The sequence below is a fragment of the Octopus sinensis genome, linkage group LG20 (genome assembly GCF_006345805.1).
Source record: "Octopus sinensis linkage group LG20, ASM634580v1, whole genome shotgun sequence".
Taxonomy (NCBI): domain Eukaryota; kingdom Metazoa; phylum Mollusca; class Cephalopoda; order Octopoda; family Octopodidae; genus Octopus; species Octopus sinensis.
In genome coordinates this window covers 250,476-269,661 of record NC_043016.1, presented here as the reverse complement: position 1 = coordinate 269,661, position 19,186 = coordinate 250,476, and the positions used below count along the sequence as shown (strand labels likewise).

The following is a 19,186-nucleotide window of genomic DNA, read 5'->3' as shown; positions in this document are numbered from 1 at the left end:
TTTCTGGCTGGATTCCCAAGTGTGACCAAGTTAAGACTAAAGATATTATTACAACAATTTCGTTTTTGGTCTACCTATTAGTCTCCTGCTGGTTGGCTCAATTTGAAGAATTTGTCTTGTGATTCTTTCTCTGACATTCTAATCAAAAGTCCATAATAACGTTACAGACTTTTGATTAGAAGGTTTGTGACCCCTCGATGTGGAGAAATAGACATGACATTGAGGAACTATCGGATCCCCCCAACCTACAAACCCTATCAAGCAATGTTATTTCACAGATCTTTCAGTCCCTGTTAGTCATTACCTTTTAGTCATACTCTTTTAGTCATTAACCTTTTAGCATTCAGATTATTCTGTCAAATGTTATTCTTATTTATTCACATTATTTTCAATTAATTACGCATTATCTCATAAATTTGAGATTTCAATGGTGTGCTCATTTTTAGAATGACATTGTAGGGTAGGTGTGAGAGGCAGGATCTGATCAGTTTAAACATAAAACAGGTAGAATATTTGGACCTGATATGGCTGGATTAAATATCATTCATGACCGTAGGTGAGAAGAGACACAAAAACAGAGTTGAAGATAACAAGTTTGGCTTATTTACCAACCTCTCCTCTTCTGAGGATCAAATGCTGGAAATGGCACACTACTGTACCAGTACCTACAATTCCAGATCCAATTTTGCTTCCTACCCTCTATCACTCACTAATGTTGTCCCAAGATACTTAAACTTTTCCATTTGTTTATTTTTCTTTCTCTTTGATAAAGTTAAATTTCACAAGAGTTTAATCCTTCAGCATTCAGACTACTCTTCAAATGTAATCTTTATATCTTCACATTATTTTGAATAACTCATGCATTGTCTCAATAGCTTTGGGATTTCAATGATGTGATAGTTTAATTTTAGAAATGACATTGTAAGGTAGGTGTGAAAGGCTGGATCAGGATAGTTTGAATGTAAAACAAATAGAATATTTGAGCTAGATATGATTGATTTGAATACTACAAGGTTAAATGAATCATAAAACTGTTTTGTACAGTTTTTATTTCTTTACTGCCCACAAGGGGCTAAACTCAGAGGGGACAAACAAGGACATACAAACGGATTAAGTCAATTACATTGACCCCAGTGCGTAACTGGTACTTAATTTATCGACGCCAAAAGGATGAAAGGCAAAGTCGACCTCAGCAGAATTTGAACACAGAACATAACAGCAGATGAAATACCGCTAAGCATTTTGCCCGGCGTGCTAAGGTTTCTGCCAGCTCGCCACCTTTCTGTTTTGTACAGTTTGGCGCTATTAAACTAATCAGATGAAACAAAGACAGTTTCAGAAATTTTGTCATCATCAAGATTTTAAGATTAAATTCTGCAGCAGTTCTGTTATGAAGAAGTTACTTATTTCCATAGTTTCTTTACTTCTTCCAAATGCAAACAATTCCCTGCCAGAAAAGATATACTGTGCTATCTTTTATCTTGGACTGTGGCCTTGCTGGAGCACCACCTTGAAGGTTTTAAGTCTTACAAATCAATCCCAGTACTTTTTTTTTTAAGCCTGGTACTTATTCTATCAGTTTCTTTTGCTGAACTACTAAGCTACAGGGACATAAATACACCAACACCGGTTGTCAAGCAAAGGTAGGAGATAAACACACACACACACACGCACATACAACAGGCTTCTTTCAGTTTCCATCTGCCAAATCCACTCACAAGACTTTGGTCAGCTCAATGCTACAGTAGAAGACACTAGATGAAGTGCCATATACTGAGACTGAACCCAGAACCATGTGGCTGGGAAGCAAGCTACTTACCACACAGCCACGCTTGGGTTTAACTGAAACAACCTAAAATTTTAAAAGCAATCCTTAATTTCTAATTTCCTGTAAAGGTGCGGAGCATTCTCTTTAATTAATGACAATTTACAACAGCCTTCGTTATCACGTTTCCAATTACATTGTAATACGACACAGTGACAATGTAAAAGCATACAATAACAGAATTATTGATGTTGTAATACTGGGAAGAAATGTGTAAATGTGTGTTTGTGTGTTGGGGGGGGGGGCAGACTTGAGAGGGTTTACAATTTCAATAAATGCTGTTGAAATCTCTCAAATTATTTGGTGATTTACATTTAATTTCCAATAGGGACTTCCTATTTGATTTTGTTTACTTGTGAATTTCTGACAAACTTACGAGTAAATAAATATTTATTCAATTTATGATCATATAAAAAAAAACATGAAATAGATGTGGCCGTGAAGAAAGAAGTATTTTCCATGTAACTGATCTATTTCTGTCCCTTTACATTCATTCTGTAAAGTGGGGGCATCAGCAAGGGTAAGCCAGTAGCCATATAAACATTGCCAAGGCAAGACACAAGAACTTGGCACACAGTCTTCCGACTTGCCAGCTCCTGTCAAGTCATCTAACTCATACCAGCATAAAAATCGAACAGTAAATCATGATGGTGACAATCCAATAAGTTTCATACTCTTTTACTGGTTTCAGTCATTTGACTGAGGTCATACTGGAGCACCACCTTTAGTCGAGCAAATCAATACCCAGAACATATTCTTTGTAAGCCTAGTACTTATTCTATCAGTCTCTTTTGTTGAACCGCTAAGTTACGGGGGGTGTAAGCCCACCAGCAACGGCTGTCAAGCAATGTTGGGGGGACAGACACACAAATATATACACACACACACCTATATATATATATATATATATATATATATATATATATATATATATATACATATATACGACGGGCTTCTTTCAGTTTCCATCTACCAAATCCACTTACAAGTCTTTGGACGGCCTGAGGCTATAGTAGAAGACACTTGCCCAAGGTGCCATGCAGCGGGACTAAACCTGGAACCACATGGTTCATAAGAAAGCTACTTATCACACAGCTACTCCTACGCCTATATGTATATATGCTTAATCTGTACAAACATATACACAAATACATGCACATACACACACGTGTGTGCGTGCATGTTTACACATACGTATGTGTACATGTATACACACACACATATTTATGATTCATTTACTTATACCAGTCATTGACTGCGTCCATACTGGAGCACTGCTTTGAAGCATTTTAGTCGAAATGACTGATCCTAGTACATTTTTTCTTAGAGCCTGATACTTATCCTGTTGGTCTCTTTTGCTGAACTGCTAAGTTACAGGAATGTAAACAGACCAACACCATCTATCAAGAGGTGGTGAGAGATAAACACACACACACATACACACACATATATACCTTTGATGGACTTATTTTCGGTCTCCCTCAACCACATCCATTTACAAGGCTTTCATAAACCTGTGGCTTCAGAAGACACTTGCCCAAGGTACCGTGTAATAGGATTGAACCGAAAACCATGTGGGTGAGAAGCAAACTTCTTACCATACAGTCACACACAGCCTGCACCTGTGTGTGTGTGCGCGTACATGTGTGTGTGTGAATGCGTGCAGATACATACCACACAGACACACAACATATATTCCTGTGTGTAAAAAAAAAAGACTAGTTTTCTTATGCATGTACAACCAACTAAAAATACTAACATTATTATTAGTAGTAGTAGTAGTTGTATTATTATTATTATTATTATTAGGGAAGCAAGCTGGCAGACTCGTTAGCACAACAGACAAAATGTTTTGTGACACATCATCCAACTTTATCTTCTATGTTTAAATTCCGCCAAGACTGACTTTGCCTTCTATCCCTTGGGGACAATAAAATAAGTACCAGTTGCGCACTGGCGTCAATGTAATCAACTAGCCCCTCAGCCAAGGTGTCAAGCCTTGTGCTTATATTAGAAAAACTATTATTATTATTATTATTACCATTCTTCTTCATATTATTATTATTACCATTATTATTATCATTATTATTATTATTATTATTTCGTTGTTGTTGTAGTTAGTGTTGTAGTAATACAAATGTTAAACAAAACCCCCACCTGCACCAAAACCCAAACTAAGAATCAATGTTCTCATTAACTAAGAACAACAATCTAGAATTTCTGAGAAACTTTATTTCAGAACAAAGAAAGAAAATAAAAAAAAAAAGGTAAAGAAAATACAATGTTTTAAAAAAAGGTAAGATAATAAAAAAAAAACAGTAATAATAGCAAAAGCGAAAATGGAAGCTAAACTGCAGCATCCTTCTAATAAGCTTCCCTGTTGCCTCTTTTAACTCAACACTGGATTTATATTTAGGCACCGTGATTAACCAAGTGCGAAAAGCTTCTATTAGTAATGAAGAATCTTTTTTTAAAAGATATATACACTGCAGCTCCGACTCCACACAAAACACATCATCATCATCATCATCATCGTCATCATCATCCTCATCATCATCATTGTTCAGCATTCTCTTTCCGTGCTGGCATGGGTTGGATGATTTGAAAGGAACTGGCAAGTCAGAAGACTGTGCCAAGTAATACTGTCTGATTTGGCACTGTTTCTATAGGTGGATGCCCTTCCGAACAATAACCATTTTAAAAGAGTGTACTGAATGCTTTTTTACATGGCACCAACATTAATGAGGTCACCAAGTAACTCACAAGAAAAGAACCCTCGACTGAGAGAGGTGGTTTTGTGCCACATGATGGATTGGGGAACGGAAATAGGTGTCTTACAGTAGTGGAGATACATGATTATATTAGATGCATAACACCAGCAATGTTACTGAGTGAACTTAGATACCATTTTACTTGGCACCAGCAACAGTGAGGCCACAAACTGCTAAGTTATGGGACATAGATACATCAACACCAGTAGTCAAGTGGTGGTGAGGCAAACACAAAGACACACACACACACACACATATGTACATATATATACAATGGGCATCTTTCAGTTTTTGTCTACCAAAATCCACTGACAAGGCTTTAGTTAACCAGAGGCAACAGTAAAAGGTGCAATGCAGTGGGACTGAACCCAGAACCATGTGACTGGAAAGCAAACTTCTTACCACACAGCCATACCTGTGCCTACATACACACACAATATATATATATATATATATGCACACATATTATATGTGTGTGTGTGTGCACGTGCACGTGCACACACAGTATAAAATTCTAGCAGAAAGGTCAAAAGTCAAGAACCTCTTACTGATATATTATTATGCACCTGGGTAAAATGACAGTGTTTGAAAGTTTTAAATTTACCTGTAAAACACTGTTTCCTTTCATTTACCTGGCTATCATATTACCTCATCAGTGAAAATAAATGTGATCAGGTGTTTACAGCTGACACCTTGTTTAAGTCTTAATTGTATTATGAGGTCAACAACATATGCACTGCCACACGTGAGTGACTTTGAGTGATGGAAGAAAAGCACAAAATTCACTGGGTAAACCATTCCATAGGATGTGTGTGCAAATATACACATATATATATGCATAAATATATACATACATATATATATATGTAAATATAAATATATACATACATATATATACATATGTAACTATATAAATATATACATACATATATATACATATGTAACTATATAAATACATATATATAAGTAAATATATAAATACATATATATATATATATAAATGTAAATATATAAATACACATATATATATATATAAATGTAAATATATAAATACACATATATATATATATAAACGTAAATATATAAATACAAATATATATAAATGTAAATATATAAATACATATATATATATGTAAATACATATATATATGTAAATACATACATATATGTAAATACATACATATATATGTAAATACATACATATATATATACATATGCAAATACATACATACATATATATAAAGGTGTAGATGTGGCTGTGTGCTAAGAAGTTTGTTTCCCAACCACATAGTATTCAAAATTCAATGCCAGATGCCATGTGCCTTCTACTATAGCCAGGCCATATATACACAAGCATATATACCATGCATGTTTATCTATATACATGCACATATACTTATATAGATATTTACGTATGTGTGTGTGTGTGTGTGTGTGTGTGTGTGTTTGTTGTCTCCCACCACCGCTTGACAACTGGTGCCAGTTTGCTTATGTCCCCCCCCCCCACCAAACTTATTGATTCAGCAAAAACTGATTGATAGAATACCAGGATTAAACAAAATTTTAAAAACTACTAGGGTTTATTCATTTGACTAATCCCTTCAAGGTGGTACCCATATGGCCATAGTCTAATGATTGATACAGGTATAAAATAAAGAAAATGTGTATCAGCATATGTATACTTTGGTCTCTTATATAGCTAGCAGACATGTTAGCACACCAGGCAAAATGCTTAGCGGTATTTCGTCTGTCGTTACATTCTGAGTTCAAATTCCGCCAAGGTCGACTTTGCCTTTCATCCTTTCAGGGTCGATAAATAAAGTACCAGTTTCGCACTGGAGTCAATATAATCGACTTAATCCCTTTGTCTGTCCTTACTTGTCCCCTCTATGTTTAGACCTTGTGAGCAGTAAAGAAATAGGTATTTCGTCTGCAGTAAAGAAATATATATATATATAAGTATATATTTATCTAAATCTTGTATGACTATTCTTTTATTCTTTCCTTCCTTCTATCAGCCCTTTCATGCTTGCTTTGTTCTTTTATTCCCCCTCTCTCACATTTCCTTGCCTTCTCTTCATGCTCACTTTCCCTCCTCTCTTCACTTCACTGTGTCCCTGTCATTTTTTCTTGCCCCTTCTTATTTCTTCTGTCCCTCTGCCTCTACCTCTCTCTTCTCTCCCCACATGATCAGTGTTCGTGCAAGCCTGACCTTTCTTTCTTGGTTCAGCCACCGGCTGTGCAACATCTATATTCCTCCCGCCTGTGAAATATTGTATCCATGCCATAAGGCTTTACTTCCACACACGCCAGCTTAATTTAATTCATCCTTAGTCAAAAGACACCTGTTGTTATGTCCTGCTATTTGTATTTGTGTAACATTCTCCATTTTTTCGATGCTTGTTTTCGTATACATTCGCTGCTTTCTTCTAAGGAATCTAATGTTCTTAGCTTAGTTTTTCCTTGGGGCTGGCCAGATTGGAGCAATCTCAAGTATAAGCAGCTGAAATTGCAAAGATAATCTGGAACTTGATTGAGGAAAGAAAACTCCAAATGACCCGTCCCTGTTTTCTTTGTATTGTCTATCTGGATGTTTTGTTGTCCCTTTTTTTGTATCGCCTAACTATTTCGATGTTTTGTGTTCTTGTCCCATTTTGTATTTCATATATATATATATATAGATATATATATATATATACACACACACACACATATATATATATAAACACATATACATACACACAAATATACACATGTCTTTTATCTTTTTCCTGTTTCAGTCATTGGACTATGGCCATGCTAGGGCATCACCTTAAAAGGGTTTTATTTGAATGAATCAACTCCAGTACTTATTTAAAACCTGGTACTTATTCCATTTGGTACCTTTCACCAGCCCATAAAGTTACAGAGACATAAATAAACCAACACTGGTTGCTAAGCACTGGAAGGGAACAGACACAAGTCAAAAGGCATACATGTGTGTGTGTGTGTGTGTGTGTGTGTGTGTGTGTGTGTGTGTGTGTGTGTGTGTGTGTGTGTGTGTGTATGTATGTATGTATATATGTATATATGTATATATGTATGTGTGTGTGTGTGTGTGTGTGTGTGTGTGTGTGTGTGTGTGTGTGTGTGTGTGTGTGTGTGTGTGTGTGTGAGAGATGAGCTTCTTTCAGATTCTGTCAACCAGATCCAATCACAAGGCTCAAAACTATAGAAGCCACCATAGAGTGGAATGTGGTAGGAATGAACCCGGGAACCACGTGGTTGGAAAGCAAATTTTGTACCACACAGCAACACCTTCACCTATACATTTATAAACATATACATACATATATACTGTTTTCTTTCACACACACACTTTTTTTTTTATCACATAAGGTCATGAAGAAACAGAAAACAAAGCTTTTATTCTTTCTTCTTTTAATTTTTCAATATGTATTCCACAAAGTAATTTAAGTTTACAATCCCCAGCGCTGTTTTGATAGCTTGTTCAATGAATTGTAGAACAGAATGGAAACTATTCTATAGAACCAATCAATTTTATTTATGCATTGTTGATGAACAAAGGAAAATAAATGAATCTGAAAAAGAAAATGCCTAAAAAGTGAAGAACTGAAAGTTAACATGAAATATGGAATGAAAAAATTTAGTAAATTCTAAGAGAAATGAGCAAAAGATGAGATGGAAAACGTCTTTTCTTTTTTTTTTTACCTTTTCTTTTGGGGCAAATTACAAAACACACTTACACACACACACACTTTCTGCTACCTAGGTGACCATGATAGCAGTGAAAGAGGAAGTTCTGAAAGTATAGTGGCTAGACTAAGAACAGGCTGGTCAAAGGTCAGAGTGTTACTACCTATGTTGGCAACTAATGGCCTCTCCCTCAGAGTGAAGGGTAGGTTGTTTGATACCTGTATACAGACAGCTATGCTACATGGCAGTGAAACATAGGCTATCACTACAGAAAACTCGTGAAGGCTTGAAGGAAATGAAGCCAGCATGCACTGAAAGGATGGGTAATTTCAGTGTGTACATATGGCAGAGTGTAAATGATTTAAGATGAAAACTGGATATAAGATGGCATCAAAGGTTGTGTGCAAGAAAGTAGACTGCACTGGTATAGTCATTTGATGAGTATATATTTCTTTACTATCCACAAGGGGCTAAACACAGAAGGGACATACAAGGACAGACAAACGGATTAAGTTAATTACATCGACCCTAGTGTGTAACTGGTACTTAATTTATCGACCCCGAAAGGATGAAAGGCAAAGTCGACCTCAGAACGTAACGGCAGACAAAATACTATTTCTTTACTACCCACAAGGAGCTAAACACAGAGGGGACAAACAAGAAAAGACAAACGGGTTAAGTCAATTACATCAACCCCAGTGCATAACTGGTACTTAATTTATCGACCCCAAAAGGATGAAAGGCAAAGTCGACCTCGGCGGAATTTGAACTCGGAACATAACGGCAGACGAAATACGGCTACGCAGTTCGCCCGGCGTGCTAACGTTTCTGCCAGCTTTACTCATTTGATGAGTATAGATGAAGACAGCTGCTGAAAAATGTACTGATTTCTAATTGTGGAAGAAACCAGTGGAAGGGGTAGTCCCAGGAAGATGTGGGACGAAGTGGTGAGAAAGGATCTTCAGATGCTTGGCTTCACTGAGAAGATGACAACAGACTGGGACTTGTGGAAATTTGCTGTACTTGAGAAGACACGTCAAGTAAAGCCATGCCCATCCATACATACAGGCATGTCCTTTACGGCCATGCCCCGACTCCCTAAATCAAATGCCAATGTCACATAAAATGCAGTCGTACTGGTGCCACATACAATGCACTCATGCTAATGCCACATAAAATGCACCTGTCCAGTGGCACATAAAAAGCACTCAACACACTCTGTAAAGTGGTTAGCATTATGAAGGGCATTCAGCCATAGAAACCATGCCAAGACGGACAACTGGAGCTTGGACAGCTCAACGGCTGGCCAGCTTCAGTCAAAACATTCAACCCATGCCAGCAGGAAAACAGACATTATATGATGATGATGATTATGATGATGAAGATGATGATATATAATCATATGTATGTACTACTTTTGAATCTTTGAAGAATTACAAATAGGAAATACATGTTTTCTACATGTATATATACCTTGTAACTGCTATCCAGTCATGAAACATATGTAACATGGATTTGAAAAAATACCAAATTTTTCAGTCTTTGTTTTGATATATACTTACTTTGCAAATACAACTCACCAGAATTTTCAACTAGTACGAATGCCTCAATTAAAATAAAACATCATACATACATTCGATTACTGGAACATATATGATGTGCTTCATGGTAACACAATTTGCATTATAACCCTTCTATACACTGTGTGTGTGTACATATATTATCATGGAAGAAGAGCATAACAGAAATAAAACACAAACAATTTGACAGATATTCTTTTATTCTTTTCTTTTTTATCTTTTACATATTTCAGTTATTTGACTGTGACTATGTTGGGCACCACCTTCAAGGGTTACATTCAAATTCAAACAAATCAACCCCAGTACTTATTCTATCCGTCCCTTTTTGCTGAAATGCTAAGTTACAGGGACTTAAAGAACTGTGTGGCAGTTGTTAATCAGTGATATGGAACAAACATAAGCAAAAAGACACACACGATGGGCTTCTTTCACTTTCCATCTACCTAATCCATTCACAAGGCTTTGGCTGGCCCAGAGCTATAGTAGAACACACTTGCCCAAGGTGGCACACAGTAGGACTGAACTGGGAAGTATAAGGTTGGGAAGCAAGCTTCTTACCACACAATCACATTTGCACCTATATATATATATATATATATATATATATATATATATACTCTTTACTCTTTTACTTGTTTCAGTCATTTGACTACGGCCATGCTGGAGCACCACCTTTAGTCGAGCAAATCGACCCCACAACTTATTCTTTGTAAGCCTAGTACTTATTCTATCAGTCTCTTTTGCTGAACCACTAAGTTACGGGGACGTAAACACACCAGCATCGGTTGTCAAACGATGTTGGGGCTACAAACACACACACACATACACATATATACATATACATATATATGACAGGCTTCTTTCAGTTTCCGTCTACCAAATCCACTCACAAGGCTTTGGTCGGCCCGAGGCTATAGTAGAAGACACTTGCCCAAGGTGCCACGCAGAGGGACTGAACCCGGAACCATGTGGTATATATACATACATAAACTTTGTAACAGTTACTTGATACAGTCAAAATAATTAAAGAAAGATTTTTTTTTAAAGTTATCAACTAACTAATAACTTTTACTCAACAGAATGTAATTTTTGTGGAAGAAGTTTGCATATACATACATATTATTATTTTTTTTTTATTATTATCATATAATGATGATGATGATGATGATCATCATCATCATCATCATCATCATCATCATTTAACGTCCGCTTTCCATGCTAGCATGGGTTGGACGGTTCAACTGGGGTCTGGGGAGCCCGAAAGCTGCACCAGTCCAGTCAGATCTGGCAGTGTTTCTACAGCTGGATGCCCTTCCTAACGCCAACCACTCCGAGAGTGTAGTGGGTGATTTTATGTGCCACCGACAAAGGTGCCAGACGAGGCTGGCAAACGGCCATGCTCGGATGGTGTTTTTTTATGTGCCACCGACACAGGTGCCAGACGAGGCTGGCAGACGGCCACGCTCGGATGTTGTTTTTATGTGCCACCGACACAGGTGCCAGATGAGGCTGGCAAACGGCCACGATCGGATGGTGTTTGTTACGTGCCCACAGCACGGAGGCCAGTCGATGCGGTACTGGCTACGGCCACGTTCGGATGGTTTTCTTGTCTGCCACGTGCCACCGGCACTGGTACCACAAAGATACAAATTCCATTGATGTTCATCTATTTTGATTTGTTTTGATTTGATTTGATTTAATAATAATAATAATAATAATAATATTAATAATAGTAATAATAATAATAATAATAATAATAATAATAAGTAACAACAGAATGAGACCTCGAAATTAAAAGTAGAGGATTATATATATATGCTATAATTTAGAACAACTAGTAAAAGGTTGCCATTAATAGCTGACAAGAATGTATCATAGCTCTTTGCTCCAAGATCCGATACTCCAAGTACAATAATGGCAACCTTTTACTGTTTGTTTTAAATTATAACCTATATAAAATCAAAATCAAAATCGAAATCGATCAGCATCAATGGAAATTGTAGCTGTGATACCAGTGCCGGTGGCATGTAAGAGAACCATCCGAACATGGCCGTTGCCAGCACCGCCCCGACTGGCCTCCGTGCCGGTGACACGTAAAAAGCACCATCCGATCGTGGCCGTTTGCCTGCCTCGTCTGGCACCTGTGCCTTTGGCACGTAAAAAGCACCCACTACATTCCCGGAGTGGCTGGCGTTAGGAAGGGCATCCAGCAGTAGAAACATTGCCAAATCAGATTGGGCCTGGTGCAACCTCCTGGCTTCCCAGACCCCAGTTGAACCGTCCAACCCATACTAGCATGGAAAGCGGACGTTAAACGATGATGATGATACATACATGTAAAGAATGAAGATGCGTTATCAATGAATTATTTAGCTAACATGCATTTCAGATAGCTTCACACAACGCAAGTAGTGCACACTACAATGTCCATGCTTAATTGATCCTTCATTTCATCAACTTAAATGCTATAGAAAAAGCAGAATTAAGTGCCAAGCTATTCTTTCCAAAGCCAGAATGCTTCTGCTAAATTTAGTTTACATTGGAATAACATGGGAGGATTTATAGCAGTAAATTCAAGACCACTGGCTCCTGTTTTATTGACCAGTGTCCATGTTACAGTCGAGAGAAGGCATGCTTATCAGATGATCGTTCTACATCAACAATAGCTAGTAGTTGTACGTAGCTTTTCAAGAATTGTAATTTAATCTACAATGCCATTAAGTACAAATCGGTAAATAGAAGACAGGATGAATTTAGTAGAACTATAAAAGACGGTATCTATTAAAAAAAAAATTTTTTATATCTGCTGTATGAATTTAAATTACATAAAATTATATAACATAAAAGGAAAAATAAAGAATGCCATATGTACGTACTCAAACACACAGAGGTATTCAAGGGAAATTTATATTGATACTGGATATATATAGACAGACAGACAGACACACACACATATATATATATATATATACACACACACACACAGAAAGAGAATGAAATAGAGAGGGATGAGGAGAACTGAGGTATAAACATCAAAGAAATCTACACAATTATGATCTCAATTAATATCAGGTCGTTAATTGACTACAGTAAATCTGGATGGGACTGCCTTGCATGTATTTATGTGATTGGCCAAAACAATATTTCAAAGTAACATATTTAGAATAAAAGAACAATTTTCTCAAATAACTCATGCTTTAAATGGGCTCAACAGCTGTTTCATTAAGTTAAACATATGTATAATTAAATATGTATAATTATAGAATTGTGACGTAGCATAAATCGATTTAATTTGAAATTATTAATTAGGTACCACTATTATGTAATCATACACTTTTATTGATATTTACCTTAATGAAACAGTTGCTGATCACAATTAAAGTATGAGCTATTTGTGAAGAGTGTGTGTGTGAGAGAGACAGGGGGGAGGGAGAGAGTGTGTGTGTGTCTGTGTGTGTGTGTGTGTGTGTGTGTGTGTGTGAGGAAAATAGGGATTAAATAAAACCAGGAGAATACGTCTTTAAACACTGTAGAAATTGAAAGTAGCTAACTGTCCGGTTATTACCATAGTATTCCACCCAGACACAATGTTATTCATTTCCAGCAACAGGTACAATTTGTAAATCAGAGGTTAAACACTAATTAAATTCAGTGTATTAATCACAGGGTACATTAGAAAAACGAAAAAAAAAAAAAAAAAGAAGAATGAAGATGCATTAACAACAATTTATTTAGCTTATATGTATTGAATAGTTTTGCACAATGTAAGCACTGCACAATACATATTGAATCAATCCTACATTTGATCAACTTCTATGGCAATTTAGTCAATCAAATGAAGGACCAATTAAATATGCATATTACAACATGCAGTGCTTGGGTTGTGCCAGATTATTTGAAACACATGTAAGCTAAATAAATAGTTGATAAAACATCTTCATACTTTATGGTTTTTCAAATATACTCCATGATTAATATACCAAATTTATTTGATGTTTGATTTCTACAGAGTGCTTAAAGAAATTTAATCCCTATTTTCCTTTGTCATATACATAAAAGGATATGGAAATTCCTTTGAAGCATTGCAGTGTGTGAGCAAAATAGTGAGTTTTAAACCTTGATATCCTATTAGGCAGTATTTTACTGGCCACTTGACCAACACATGGTGTGCTTCTGCCTTAACATAGAACTACTAAGCTATAAAACAATACAGAAAACAATTTTTTATCGCAAGACAGATTGAGCAGATTTGGAGAACTCCTCTAACACTACTTGAAGAAAGGATTTTTTTTATCCAAACATATTGGAATACAAAAATGGAAATTTAGACATTTCTTCATCTTTGCCTGTTATTTCTCAGAAATGCTACATTTTATTCATTTTTACTCCTCACATTTCCATAAGGCTGTTTTTAAAATTCACCATTTTGCTCACACATCACAATGCTTTAAATAAATTTTCAGGCACTTTTATCTACTACATCTCAACCAGGCCCCGTTTGTAACCATGAAAGGATTGTTCAACTTGACAGAGAAACATGCCAAACTTAGCTGTCAAATTAACTTCCAAACTATTATTTCCTGTCAGAAGACAGACTGAGCTGATTACGAACTGACTCAAAAAACTATTTTTGTGCTACCTGAAGGAGTTTTTCATCCTGAAATACAGGAATATATAAAAATGGAAATTTACAAAACTTCCACATCCATGTCATTCTTTGGAAATGTCATATTTTATTCTATTTTTCCCTCATATGCGTTTCCATGAGGTTTTATAAAAACTCACCACTTTGCTTGTGTGTGTATGTATGTATATATATATATCTGTAAATGTAATATGTGACAATTATTCGGTAGCCATGATAAAACTCTGAGTTTTGGATGCCGAGGTGGAAATCGACGCCACCATCTCTTCAGTTATCCGGCCATGAAGAGATGGTGGTGTGGATTTCCACCTCGGCATCCGCAACTCGGAGTTTATCATGGCTACCGAATAATTGTCACATATTACATTTACAGATAAATTCTTCTATTTACATAATACTGAGGTCTCTTTCATTCTTTTGTTGTCTTTGTTTGTTATTTATATATATTATATCATACCATTATAATGCATAGACATATATTCCATGTTGACAGGCCAACAATATTAAATGTGCTAACCCTTCAGCATTCATATTGTTCTGTCGAATTTAATAGTTATTTATTCAAACTATTTTAAACTAATCAAGCATTATCGTGTGGCCTTGAGATTTCACTGATGTGACTGCTTATTTTTAGGATGACATGGTAGGGTAGATAAGAGATGCTGGATATGGCCAGTTTGAACTTAAAACAGGTAGAATATTTTGGTTAGATTTGGCTGTTTTAAATGCTAAAGGGTTAAACACTTCTGATATACAAATCAGTAATTCTAGTCCTTTGAAGCTACTGGATTTGTTGAGTATATGGACAAATTTGTTGCTTATTTCTCTGGGACTGGTGAAATGATGTAAACACCTCTGATGAGATTCCAATAAGACTCGAAAATTGAATAAGGCTGTTCTTCAATCTATGAAGTAGTAGTTCAATTTGTGATGTTTGTTTGTCTACTAGTTAGACATACATACACACATTATATATGTGTATATATATATATATAGATATATGAAATTCCATGAGTGACACTTATGCAAATTTTAAGAAAACAAAACATAATGTAACAACTAGCAAAATAATTTTATTTCTTCTTGTATTATTTAATGACAATAAAACCAATACATGTGAAACGTAGGCTACATAGTTTAAAAAATGACATGTAAAATGCAAATTTGGTTAACTGCATCACAGTTTTACTCACCAGGGTGGTGCAATTAAATAAAACTTAGTGTGCATGTGTGGACACCTCCATATATACATACACATATATATACACACACACACATTATTTATATATGTTATATATATATATATATATTGATTTTTTTGGGGTGACTCACAATGACAAATGATTTCATAAGAGAAAGTAATTATACCTGATGACAAGATGTATGCTAAAATTATGTAACGGGTTTAATGTTACGTAATACATATCCCATAGACTTTTTGAAACATGCAGTATGTAGTGCACAACTGCTCCTTCCTTTCGCTTCATTCACATACACATGCTCACACACACAACCACACACAATCCACCAAACATATATCTATACACACACATATAGAGGTACAGGCAGACACACACACATAGATATGCATATGTGCGATCACACAAATATATATATATATATTTATACACACATACATATAAATACATGGTGAAACACACACACACATATATATATATTAACATATATATGTGAATATATAATCACACACATAGTATATCTATGCATACTATATATAAGTTTATTGTATCTGCCTTGCCTATATCCATACATATGTGCTTTTATAAGTATATAAATATACATATATATTTATGTTTATATATATATATATATATATATATATATATATATATATATTTATATACACAGATATATACGTGTATGTGTTTAAAAAAATGTACATTTTATGTATGTATGAAGGTTTACATATATACATGTCAGATGTGTCTGAGTTTTAATATATATATATATATATATTAAATGTATTTTTTTAAGATGTTGAATTCATGTATATTCACTTCAAGAAAACAATTTTTGAGGGTTTTTTTTTGCATGATGTAATAATTCTGTTAATCAACAAAAAAAGTGTATTTATATGGTATAAATACCATTTAAAGAAAGAACCAATTTGCATTCGTTGTTATTTATTTATGTTTAGGTACATATATATTAGATATATGTAAACGTATGTGTGTGTTTAAATACATATATATAATTAGATAGATATATATGCACGCGTGTGTGTGCGTGTTTAAATGTATACATATACACACATTCACATATATATGTGTATGTATATAAATAACATTTGAAAATAAGTTTTTTAATGAAGACTTTTGAAACATGGAAAATAAAAATAAAAATCTGTTGCAAATTTCATATTATTAGTTGCTTACCATAGCAACCGGTCATTCCAAACTGATGCAAAAATTTACTTCTTGGTCAGAATAACAAAGACCTAAATTAAAGCTCTGGTTGGACCTAAAGTAGTCTTGAACCTAAATACTCTTTTTACTCTTTTACTTATTTCAGTCATTTGACTGTGGCCATGCTGGAGCACCGATTTTAATCGAACAAATCGACCCCCAGGACTTATTCTTTGTAAGCCTAGTACTTATTCTATCTGTCTCTTTTGCCGAACTGCTAAGTTACGGGGACGTAAACACACCAGCATCGGTTGTCAAGAGATGTTGGGGAGACAAACACACACACACACACACACACACATAGATATATATATATATGGGCTACTTACCACACAGCCACTCCTGCGTCCATATTTTAAAAATGACTCCAGCATATCAGTTGGTAATTCACTTTAAATGTGTTTTGTGCGATTGACTTATGAATGACAATCTGAACTTGTATTTATAATTAGTCATCTCTTTAAAAGTGAAATCATTTGAAATAAATGTCCAAACCAGATATCATTACCTGTCCCAAAGATACTGCCAACTCCATGTAAACTGTAGTACAATATAGTGCAATAGCTTAGGACTTCAAAGGCCCACAGGACGTCAATGCTCTGCCACAAGAATTAAGGAACTTATACAATATGGATGTGTGAGGGCCAGGTACTGCAGTAATTTTGTGTTAAAATACTCACAGCTCTTCAGCGCTCAGCCAAAAGACTTAAGAAACCTACATGATATGGATATCTTCGAACAGGAACTTCACATCTACCATATAAACCAACATCCCAGCATCAAGTACAGATGAGAGAAGTTATGTCAAACTCTTCATGCACTAAATGAGCCAACAAGGAAAAGAGCACACGCAAGAGTGGGGATATGGAATCAACCCAGCAACCAGAAGAAATTAACCACACAGGAGGGTTATGGAAAGGGTACAAAGAAATAAAAGCATGTAAAACTAGAAAACTCAAAAGGTAAATTTTTGCATCAGTTTAAAATAAAAATAAAATTTTACAAAATTCACTACAAAACAACTTCGTCTTTTCAATAATAAAATATGAGGGAACAAAAAATATTAAACTACTGTTAAATTTACATTTTTCTAAATTATTATTATTCTTTTCTGCTATAGGCTCAAGGACCAAAATGTTGGGAACAGGAGTGCTAGTTGATTACATCAACCCCAGTCAACTGGTACTTAATTCATCAAACCTGAAAGGATGAAGGGCAAAATCACTCTTGGTGGAATTTGAACTGAGAATGCAAAAATTGAAATGCTATGGGCAAAATGCTTCTAGGCATTTCACCCATCTTTATGTTCTGAGTTCAAATTTCACTGAGGTAGACTTTACTTATCTTTTCAGGTAAATACCAGTTGAAAATGAGATCGATGTGACTAAATTTCCTCCAAAATTTCAGGCCCTGAGCCTAAACTAGGAAAGTTTATTATTATCATTTTCTAAGAGACAAACACACACACACACAAAAAAAAAAAAAAAACATTTAGAAAATATATTTACCTTGAATAGTTCTTTTAAAAAATGCTTTGCAAGCTTCACAAGACGATACACCATAATGGTATCCTGAGGCAACATCACCACAAACCAAACAGACTTTCTTAAATCCATCTGGATTTTCTTGATCTGAGATCATCACATTTGAGCTAAACTCAGGTTTAATGTCTGCACTGCATGGAGAAATATTGTCTCCACTATCTCCCTGATATGAACGATCTGAGCCATAGTCATCATGACCACTGTAATCTGAAAATACTTCTCTTACGAATCCATCTTCAAGAACTTGGACAGAGCATCGCCCATGACTAACAGGGCTATTCGGTTCACATTTAACTGAATCTGGGTCCATCCTTTAACAAATCAGAAAAGCAACTGATGTCAGTGAATTAAGTTTAAACCTGAAAAAATGTAAATGAAAAAAAAAAGAGAGAGAAACTTATTTAAAAAGAAATTATGATTTGCATTTTATTTGTATTTTCTTCAGAAAAATATGTTCTTGCTGTTATTTTTGTATTATAATTTGTTAAATTTTAGGTCTTGTGCCTATAGTAAAAAGGATTATTACTATTATTATTAAAAGGTAATAAACTGGAAGAATTGTCACCGTGCCAGACAAAATGATTACATTCAGAGTTCAAATTCCACTGAGGCCCACCTTGCCTCTCATTCTTTCAAGGACAATGAAATAAGTAACAGTTGTAAACTGAAGTCAATGAAATCTACTTGCTCTTGATTTCC

General features: G+C 35.2%; 1 protein-coding gene across 1 annotated transcript in view; it reads right to left on the bottom strand.

The window, feature by feature from the left end:
* Positions 1-18,841, bottom strand: part of LOC115222558 (steroid hormone receptor ERR1-like) — a 165,527-nt gene extending 146,686 nt beyond the window's left edge. The window contains exon 1 of the mRNA XM_029792831.2: positions 18,452-18,841. Within this exon, the coding sequence (XP_029648691.1) occupies positions 18,452-18,797 (346 nt within the window). The 5' untranslated portion in view covers positions 18,798-18,841. The remainder of the gene's footprint in view (positions 1-18,451) is intronic.
* Positions 18,842-19,186: the final 345 nt, after the last annotated feature.